This window comes from Centroberyx affinis, unplaced genomic scaffold (assembly GCF_046629955.1).
Source record: "Centroberyx affinis isolate AG114_WGS23_722 - 3 ecotype Tasmania unplaced genomic scaffold, CSIRO-AGI_Caff_v1 ptg002281l_1, whole genome shotgun sequence".
NCBI lineage: Eukaryota > Metazoa > Chordata > Actinopteri > Beryciformes > Berycidae > Centroberyx > Centroberyx affinis.
This window is the reverse complement of record NW_027280559.1, coordinates 122,953-133,790: the sequence shown is the minus strand read 5'-3', so window position 1 is coordinate 133,790 and position 10,838 is coordinate 122,953. Positions and strand designations below refer to the sequence as shown.

At 41.6% G+C, this 10,838-nt stretch overlaps 1 protein-coding gene across 2 annotated transcripts; it reads left to right on the top strand.

Moving 5' to 3' along the window:
• The first annotated feature begins 907 nt into the window (after positions 1–907).
• On the top strand, positions 908–9,719 carry clrn1 (clarin 1). 2 transcript variants are annotated; one of them, XM_071532927.1, is made up of 4 exons: positions 908–1,160; positions 7,281–7,460; positions 8,610–8,629; positions 9,435–9,719. In XM_071532927.1, the coding sequence occupies exons 1-4, from the start codon at positions 908–910 to the stop codon at positions 9,717–9,719; spliced, it is 738 nt and encodes a 245-aa protein (XP_071389028.1). The 2 variants fall into 2 exon arrangements, with proteins under 2 accessions (XP_071389028.1, XP_071389029.1); XM_071532928.1 differs by lacking the exon at positions 8,610–8,629 and having other exon boundaries at positions 9,454–9,719.
• The last annotated feature ends 1,119 nt before the right edge of the window (positions 9,720–10,838 follow it).

The following is a 10,838-nucleotide window of genomic DNA, read 5'->3' as shown; positions in this document are numbered from 1 at the left end:
CAAACACTCACTACACTACAAAACACACATTTCACAATACAAAACTCAAACACACTCCTCAGCTAACTAAATTACAATGTTGTGGCAATAAGTGTGTTTACATTCACACTAATAATTTGATCTTAACCCGATTAAAGCAATACTTTGACTATTGACTATGTCATGTAAAAGCCTTTATCTGATTATAAGGTCATAATCACAGTAACATAACCTGGTTAACAACCTACTTTCCTGCTCAATCTGCCCATGTATTATTTTTTTATTATTTTATTATTTATTATTATTTATTATTTTGTTTTTTCTCACACTGTGCAGGTCAAAGGTCAGACACAGTCAGGTTATAATAGTGAAACTTGCAGTAATAACAATACTTGGGTCAGAGCAGCTCCGCAGCATCACATACTTTGACATTAAGTCTCTCTGGACCAAGACGGAGAGGGGGGGGGGGGGGGGGGGTCTGTGTGAGCGCGCGCGCCATGCCACGTGACTAATTAACGACCATCAATCATACACAGCACAATTTACTGAACGTTTCTACTACCCCCACCATCTCTCTCTCTCTCTCTCTCTCGGTCTCTCTCTCTCTCTCTCTCTCTCTCTCTCTCTCTCTCTCTCTCTCTCTCTCTCTCTCTCTCTCTCTCTCTCTCTCCCTGTCCCTGAAATATAAAACCTTGGTTACTTGGAAACCACGAGCTTGTAGTGTAATTTAATATGCAGCCAACACAGTAGATCGGCGACAGATTCTTCTATCAGCCTTATAGCCTATAGCGTACAGGACTGATGTGTCATCATGCTGATAATGCACAGCTTATTAATTAAGGGTATTAATTAACTCATTAATTAGCGGGCGCGGCCATGTCTCCCTCTGAGCAGCGGTCCTCGGGTCTTGCAGCCTAGCCCAGCCGCCATGCCGAGCCGACAGAAGAGGGTGATATTTTCCATCTCCGGTGTGTTTGGCTTCTCCTGCGTCCTGACGGCCGCGGTGGCCACCGGACTGCCGTTCTGGGTCAGCGGGACCGTGCTGTGCCGAACCGGTGCAGAGCTGGTCAACGCCTCCGGACCCGAGCTGGACAAATTCCTGGGGAAAGTGAGTTACGGGCTTTTCCACGGACAGAGAGTGAGGCAGTGCGGCCTGGGAGGAAGACCCTACAGGTTCTCCTGTAAGTGTTCATTATTTTATACATAACATCCTGTAGGAATAGCCTGTTATAAGCTACTGATATTAATCATAGGAGATTCAAAAAAATACGAACTAGGATAAAGTCGCTATAAATTGAATATTGAGCCTTATAAACACACTATTAGCTCCTCCAGGAATATTATAGGAATATTACAGTGAAACCACAGGAGATAAAGTAAACTATAAACTAAAAACTATGATATACATAAACTATATATTCACTATAAACTCACAGTTGAGTACCACAAACCCTCTGTAAGTCTCTATAGGAATATAATAGGAATACTATAAGAATGTTTTACTACAGGAGATAAAAGTATGTCACAGTATAAACTCACTGGACCAGACACACTATGGGTCCCTAAGACTCCCCTATAGGACTGTCATAGTGATTTTTCAACAAGGTAATTGACCGAGACATCTTGTTATCTCACCTGCACATAAATTATTCAAAGCAACTTAGAATGCAACCCGCAGTCACAATAACATCATGAATAATTAAATCTTCTAATTTAAATATAGCTTATGTCTTCAGCCCAACAAAAACAAGATTACTATTTAAGAGACTAACACCCTTTATAACATTATATGACTTAAGGATGTGCCATTTTCAACACAGTTTGGGAAATACGTGGGCTGCTGTATTCATGTAACCATCACTCAACATGTTAAAATAAAAAAGATAAAGCTCCACTCACTGACAGCCCGATACACCCCGTGCAAAGGACACGTCACACTTTGGAAAGATGTGACTGCCGGCTAGAGAATTAAATTCACTATTAAACGTGATTGAACACATTGTCTGCCTTGAGTCCCATACTTACAGAATAGTGACATGTGAATGAGTTTCATCGTGATTTTTTTTTTACGTTTTGAGGGATGAAGATGAGATAACAATTCCTTTCTCCAAATCGGATTTATAATGTTATTACCATATGTTGTGTTGGAAAGTGTGTGTGTGTGTGTGTGTGATCCCAAACCGTGCGTCTTTTTTAGTGTTTTAGTGCGTGGTTGATTGGTTTTATTATCACACTGATAAATACTAAATGACAAGAGTATTACACATCACATGCAGAATAACCCTCAAGGGGCTTGGTGGGTGTTCCTGAGGAAAATAAGAAGTGCACATTCAGTATGTAGAAATGTTTACACAGTAGGAGTGTTGAGGCGTGTTGGTGCGTCCAGGAGGGAAGGATGGTTCATCAGCCGCTAAACGCCTGACTGGTTGGGAAATGGCTGCACTGTCAGAAGTAATTGGACTCTAAAGTGTGAACAGCAACGACACGCTGAGGAGATTTTATAGTCGCGACATGTAATCTATTGATTCGTGTACATGGACGCGATTTTTCCATTTTTTTCGTGACACTCGGCACGACTTTCAAACTAATGTATTTCAATTGGAAGTATCTTTCGTGCCTGCATGCAACACTTTTTTTTTTTTTTTTTTTTTTTATGCTGTCAGTCGGGACTCAGGAAGTAGTTTGACATTGAAATAAAACGGTGGCCAGTCGGGGAGTTGTGGTCGGGGTGGAGGACGGGCGAATACTCCGGATTCGATTCCCAGGGTGTTCAAAGTCACATTTCAATCGTAAATTTTTAACGAGCGTTTTTCTTATTTAACCATGACCAAACCATTTCTCTAACCTTAACCTAGTTGTTTTAGTTGCCTGTCACGGGAAGGTGTGGTGAGGACCCAAACGCAGGACAGCGAGGCAGGTTGTGATCAAACCCCAAGACTGGGTGTTTAATTGAACAGATAGTGACACAGGAAATCCAAAAACAAGAGCTCTACACAAACATAACACCAGTAACAGAACAATGAACCGACCAAGACTGACTGGGGAACAAGACTAATATACACATGGGGGGTGATTACAAATTAGACACAGCTGGGGCAGACAGGAAACATGGGTACACGAAGAACTAAAAGAACTAGACAGGGAAACACACAAAGAAATACAAAACTTAGACAGGGCAAAAGTCACAACCATTGCCATTGCCTAACCATAACCGTAACAGAAGTAGTTTTATTTGCCAAAACGTACGTTTTCAAATTCGTGGTGGAGGAACGTAACTCAGGTCGTGGTGGAGGCAAGTTTTTTAGGTCGTGTTCATTTCACGATGGCAAAATCGTGTCCATGTACACAAATCAAATGATTACATTTTCATGACAATATTTCACGAACTGACCGGGTTGCAACCACAGATGTTGGAGCTTAAAGGAATAGTTCACCCAAAAATTAAAACTCTGTCCTCATCTCCTCCCCCTCATGCCAGGTGAAACTCAGGTGAAGTTTGTCCATATAACACACAGGGAGGCTGCAGCACAACTCCATAGCAGCCTTCTCCAAAACACCTGAAGTCAGTGGGGACCAGTTCTTCAGAGTTCCACAAAGACCTACAGTATATTTACACCATCATTTAGTGCAAATCTGAACTACAGCTGATTGATCTGCAACAAATAATGGTGTCTAGGTCTTTCTATTCACAGTGTGATTGTTTGTCTGTTTTTGTTTTGGAGCTCTAAAGAACAGGTCCCCATTGACTTCAGCTGTTTTGGAGAAGGCTGCTACCAAGTTGTGCTGCAGCCTCCCTGTGTGTTATATGGACTAACAAACTTCACCTGTGTTTCATTTGGCATGATGGGGAGGAGATGATGACAGGATTTTCATTTTTGGGTGAACTATTCCTTTAAAGGTCCCCGAGGCTCTCAGGCTGTAAATCAGCATCATCTTTTAAGTCTCTCCTTAAAACTTACTTTTATGTAAAGGCATTTTCTTAGTGTGGCTTTTATTCCTTCTCTTTTACTGTTTTATATCTTGTTTTTATTATTTTATTTTCCCTTTTATCCCTGTCTTATTCTCTTATTTTAACACTTTTTACTGCCTTTAGTCCAACTTTTATTCTCATGTTTTATGACAGTTTTGAACTGTTTGTATCTTGTTCTGTAAAGCACTTTGTAATCTTCTTTTGAAAAGTGCTATATAAATAAAATTATTATTATTATTATCATTATTATTATTATTACCTACATCTGAAAGCCTCCACTCAGCAGGTTTACCTCATTTGAATTCAAGAAGCCGCTGCTGTCGGCCAATCAGGAGCCAGGATTGTGACGACATTTGTTCAGTTTAACTCATTCAATTCAACTTGGACTAAACTACATTTATCTGCAGAACATGAAGAACATTAATCTGATCCTGAGACAGAGGAGAGTTGAAAAGAAAATCATGAAAACTGAATAATAAGGAATAACTTATTGTCACAGTGTCACATTTTAAAACACTTCCTCCACCAACAGGTTCTGTCTGTCAGCAGGATATCTTAAAAACTTACGAACGACTTTCCATGAAATCTCGTCTTTGGACCAAGGATCAACTGGCTTTGATTTCTGTCATTAACCAATCATCATTTTTTAGCAGAAACTGTGAAACTAACGGAGATAGAGACTTGATTCCAAGTCCTATAAAGGGGATTTTTGCAGCATCAAGAAACCAGTTTAATCGGTGATTGGATGATGTGTTTGGATGTAACAGCAAGTTGGAGAATTGGGGGCTGTAGCATGTATGATGACGGGAACATTTTTGTAAACACCAAAGCAACACCTTTACAGGATCCTCCATAATAACTTCAGGTAAGGATTTTTTTTCCAAAATGGATAAATGGTGTTTCAGAATTAAAGTCATCATGTGTTTTGTCTGACGGGTTCAGAGGGGCGTTTGCTTTGGGTTTGGAGGCCTCTGGAAACTGGAGACTGGAGACTGGAGACTGGATGGGAAAAGAGGGAGCCGGACCAGCCGTCCTCCGCTAACGAGCTCTGGATGTTTGTCCAAATGTCTTTCTGCCTGACTGGCAGGAGAACAAAACCTGTTTGTTCCTCTCTTTGTTCCCCACCAGCCGCTGTGCTGTGCTGCGACTCATGAATGCTCACCCCCATGCTAAAGGATGCACAAATGCATGTGTAGGCCACACGCGCACACACACATACACACATATACACATACACACACGTACATACACATACACACACACAAGCTCTGGCCCCATATCTTAATATCTGTAATGCCCGGTCTCTTGTTTTTACCTGTATTTATGTCCTTTGCTGCTCTTTGTGACTAAGGTGTTCATTGAAAGTGCTTTATAAATCAATTTAAAGTGCTAATCTGCGAGGTCCTCATTTTTTATTTTTGTGCTCATTGCTGTGATGTTTTGTTGTTGTTGTTGTTGTTGTTGTTTTTTTCATTTTGCTGTGGTGGATTTTTCCCAGGAAAGAGCCACCAGACTCCAGCTGTTCAGAACAGAGAGAGAAGCTTCATGAACTGATAGAGGTTGGATCACTGTTAAAGAGAGAGAGAGAGAGAGAGGGAGAGAGAGAGAGAGAGAGAGAGAGAGAGAGAGAAAGAGAGAGAGAGAGAGGAGCAGGACAGACAGAGAGAGAGAGGGAAATGTCACTAATATTTTAACTAGACTTGATCTGAGTTGATCTATGCACATATGCAAAACTAACAAGCAAATAGTACATGTTGTCCCACCAGTGATGTAGTTCCTCCCTTGGGTCAGTCAGTGATTGCTGAGTGAACTTGAAATATTAATGAAATTGTATTTGCATTTTGGTATGGGACAATGAAAGGACAGATTGACCATATATTTCTGTTGCCTACTCTCCTCAGAATTAGGCTTACAAGTTATATCTTGAAATGTAGTAACTGTAATTGTCCTGTTTTTACTCAATACAGTACAAAATATAAGAACTACAATACGCAGTAAATACAATCCGTACATTACACAATGTACACTACAATACAATTTATAATACAATATACCATATAACATACAACAGCAGGAGCGTGAGTGTTATGAATAATATAAATGCTAAATGATAAGTGATATATGGTATTGCACAGTAGGTAAGTGGTAATATGATATCAGTAGTGAACACTGAGGCACAGTGGTAGTGCAGTGATGATGCAATAACAGAACAACAGTCCAACAACTGGACAATAACTACAGTGTCTTGTGGTTAGAGGTTTGACTCTCACTTCAACACATCAACCCAGTCTGATGTCTCCAAGTGTGTAGCGTGTGGAGACTCTTATGCTACCTATGATAACTTTAACTGTGTTGCTTTACCATTGAGTCCCCATTCACTGTCCCCCACACTGTATGATAACTTTAACTGTATGACCTGCTTTACCACTGAGTCCCCATTCATTGTCAATGCCGCCCCCTAGAGGCACAAAGTCAACATTACAGTGTGACTAAGTAACGAACTAACTAACTAACGAACGGAGACCGATCCATAGTCCCCCCTTTGGTGGGGGACGAAGCAGTGTTTAGTTCCTCCAGTCGTTCCTCCTCCTCCTCTCTTCTTCTAAAGTCACTTCAGTCAGTTTGCTCACCTGAACGATCAGGAAACCAAACAGCGTCGATGTTCGACGTTCCTGTCGTCTTTTTACTGAGGAAATCAAAGTCGAGGGAAAACTTCCACCAGACAAAGAAACTTTTCTATCATTTCTCCTGTCAGCAGCTCAGTGTGAGTGTGGATGACGAATAATTATGATGAAAAACAAATCAGCGGATTGGGGTCGGGATTTCGTTTTTGGGATTTAATTCAACTTATTTTGTGACTGCATTATTGCCGAAACTGAAATAGTAATTTGTTATACTACTCCTTACTGGGAAACGTACACTACCAGTCCACAGTCTGGACTCCTGACTGAATGTTCTGTCTTTCATTCTCTTGTTGTCATTCTGATCAACAGGGTTCTGCTTAAATGCTTGAAATGAGTTTCTTAGACAAATATAAATAGTGAAGTCTTTCCAAAGCCTTTGCCTTTCCATCAAGGCAAAGAATCTAAAATATAAGATAGTTTGGATTTAACACTTTTTTTGTTATTTCATGTTTTTGAGTCTTTACTGTTATTCTAAAATGTGGAAAATAGTAAAAATAAATAAACGTGTGTGTGTCCAAACTTTTGACTGGTGGTGTGATGTTGTTTCTGTAACACAGTACCACCCAACACTGCCAACAATGCAGTATAGAAATAATTACCACAACACATTGTGATAGTCTCTCTCTCTCTCTCTCTCTCTCTCTCAGTCTTCCCTGACCTGATGGACGCTATCCCAGCAGGCCTCCATGTCACTGTCATCTTCTTCTGTGGTGTCTTGATCCTCTTCTCCTCTGTGGCCACCGGCTTCTTCTTCTTCAACGCCTTCGGCCGCCCCTACGAGACGCTGCAAGGCCCCATGGGACTTTACCTCTGGAACTTCATCTGCTGTGAGAAACACACAATTACATCTCTGTACTACTAATAACACTGCTATTACTACTACAAATAACAACAATAATAATAATAATAATAATACTTATACTGCTACTAGTACCAGTACTAGTACTAGTACTGCTACTGGTATTACTATTAATGCTGCTACTAGTGCAGCTATTACGACTAGAAAGTACTAACCCAACTACTACTAATGCTAGTACTACTAGTATTACTACAACCATGATATTACCTAAAGTGGTGCTTTGGCAAACACATCTGTATGTGAGTGGAGATAACCAGAATTGTTTGTTAACCCGGTGCGTAAGATAGTCCGGTCAGAACTCATTCATGTCCAATCAATGAAAAATTTATTCCACCAAATGGCAACCAAAATAATACAAAGGGCAACAACACTTGATGATCCGAACTTTCAAAGATGTGTGTGGTTACATCAGACTCCACAGGGAACAGCATCAAATCACAAGCCAACGGGCAACGTGGGGAAACATCCGCCCCTGAGGATGGAGGAGAGCAAACTGAACAGAAATAAGTAACAGAATGGCCGAAGTTCAAAGTCCCGCACATTGAGCGCACTGATAGGCCAGAGAACTGGGGGGATGAATGACTGACACTTCCCCAGCAAATAAAGTTCTACCAATTAACTGTTCACTAGTCCAGACCCGGGGATCCGCGCGCCACAACAGACTCGCCAAAAATGTGCATAAATAGCGTAAATTTGGGAAAATGGAAAAATCTGCTTTGTCAATCCCTGCCTATGCCACTGCTCAATGCCCAGGTGCAGTTTCAGATTGATTGGCCGACCCATTGAGGAGTAAAATGGATGCAGGCAGACAGACAGAAGGACAGTTTTCCTCAGTTTATAGTAGGACAAAGTCAGTAGTCTAGCAAGAATGTCCAGCAGGGGGGGCTAAACTGCTGGAAAACAGCTGGCCTCTTGTACAACATCCTTCCTGTGTTTTGAACGGAATTTAATTTAATTTAATTTAATTTAATTGAGAGCGAGACAGAGACAATGTGGGGACGGCAGGAGACGACAGATAGGTAGAAATAGGGTTTATTGGTTGGTACAAGTTGGAGCAGGTTATTAATGATGCATACAAACAGCCGACCTGAACCAGGACAGCAGCCAGTATCTGCAGCAGCTCTGTTTATAACAGCTGCAATTACAGAAACACAGCACCAGGCAGGAGAGACGAGTCCCAGCTGTGTGGAATAAAACCCCGTTAGGAAACCAGGGGGCCGGGCCGGGACACTTAGAGATGCAACCTGAAACAGCCGGATGTATTTAGTCAGAAACAACAATCCTGTGATATTTCAACACAGTGCATCCAATCCAACGCTGCTCAGACCGGGTTTCAGAGCCAAGACAAAACTAGCATCTTTCAACTGGGACTTAAAGCGATAATCTGGGAGATCCTCGTGTTTTATTTATTCAGTCTCCATCTTTGTTGCTCAGCCTCACTGTGGTGTTTCTGCACTGCACGTCCCACAGATCACCTGTCAATCAAACGGTGTGGGCGGAGCTTGGATTTCCTGTTGATGCAGTTTGAGTTACTCTTTTCTCTGTCTGTTCAGTCATGGTGGCTATCGCTGCTCACTTCCTGTGCAGCAGAGGATTTTTCCCAGGAAAGAGCAGACAGACAGTTATTTAGAGGAAAATGTTGTGAATTATTACTTTGATTTACACTACTTTGATCTGACTATACTCTGACTGTCATGTCTATGGCGCACGACAAAAGAACTCACACACTGAGCATCTTACAGACTTCAATTAGCCGTCATATAACACAACTACATTACCCATCAGCCCTTGACAATAATAGTTTTCAAAGCCTTAATACATAACACTAATTTTCCTCCTGTTCAGTGTCCATGCATACATAGTCAAATTGGAATTACAGGTTAAAAACTGTCCAAGTGCTTTGTGCAGGTACATGCTTTTTTGAATAGTGGTTTATAGTTAGTCTATTTTTCGCCCTGCAGGTCTGTGCAGTTGCCTGGTGATGATTCTGTTTGCGTCGGAGGTGAAGCTCTATCGTCTGTCCGAGCGGATCGCCAACTTCAACGATGTGACCTACGTCTACCAGACGCACACCGAGCACTACGACCGATCCTTCTGGCTCCTCTTCCTCGTCTTCCTCCTCCACGGGCTCAACATCCTGCTGATCCGCCTGGCAGGGATCCAGTTTCCTTTCCAGGAAGCCAAAAAGTCGGACGTGAACAGCGGGGCGGTGGATCTCATGTACTGAGCTGACCAGACAATGAGATCTGAACTCCCTGTGAGCAGTGATGATCAACATTGTTCTCATGATGCCTTTAATAGACAGCAGAATGGTAAACACCAGTAAATGATTAATAGTTGTTAGGAGCCTTAATTACTGCCCTTATTCTGATGGACGTTTTGAACACTCGGGTTGGGAAACAATACCTGGAAGAGCAAGTCAAGCTCAGCTCTGTGCTGCTGTTGCGAACCAAGATGCATCATACAAACATTTATCATTTCATATATTCTCCACTGAAAAACACATTCAAAACAAATCGATCTCAACAATTCACAGGGATATACTGTAGGTTCACATTACGCTAGCTTAGGTAGCTAGCTAGTAGCTTACTAATCTGTAAGATAGCTAACTAACTTCCCTGTTGGGGCCCAAGAAAACTAACACTTGTCACTATGGGTCCCACTGTGAAAAAGTTGGGGAAGCCAGTTATTAGGCACCAGTTTGACGTGAACAAGATTAGATGAAGGATATCTTGTTGGAATGAGCCAGTGCTCAGAAAATCATTGAAACTGCTGTAATTACCACAGCCCATTCTACATAATGCATTTAGCTGAAGTCCTTCTAACTCTTACCCAGAGCAACTTACGGTGCGTGCACATTGTGATCAACTTGGTTGGGTCATTCTGTTCTGACTGATTGTGGGCAGGGCCAGACACTCAGAGTACAAAGTTTTGAACAGGCAAATCCTGTGGTATTGACTTTCATAACGTTACATTTGATGAGTTAACATAGCTAGCTAGCAAGCGTTAATTAGGTAGCATTACTTGGAAAAGAAAAAGAAAAAACTCAATGACTTCAAAACTTACCATCAACCCAATGATGGGTCAAGCGTTCTCCAAGCTTCGTTTTGATACATTCTGTCATCTTTCAAACAAGACTAGGTCAAAACCTAGTATATGGCTGGACCGTGTATGGATGTGCCACGTACCACAGCCGACCAATGGTGTAACTTCATCACTCAGTCAGTCTGTCACAGACATTCGCCTTTATAGGACAGTGGCCCCACTGTTGCGGTCCAGCCAAAAAAAGCTGTAGAGAACTGGGAAGCGTTGAATGGGTGGAATCAACTTCTCCATTTTGAACTGT

Bases quoted from the DNA above. Each gene is read 5' to 3' on its own strand.
- clrn1 (XM_071532927.1), top strand. From the start codon at position 908: ATGCCGAGCCGACAGAAGAGGGTGATATTTTCCATCTCCGGTGTGTTT. The intron at 7,461-8,609 runs GTGAGAAACACA...CAGTATCTGCAG, and splicing joins CCTCTGGAACTTCATCTGCT to CAGCTCTGTTTATAACAGCT. The intron at 8,630-9,434 runs GCAATTACAGAA...GTTTATAGTTAG, and splicing joins CAGCTCTGTTTATAACAGCT to TCTATTTTTCGCCCTGCAGG.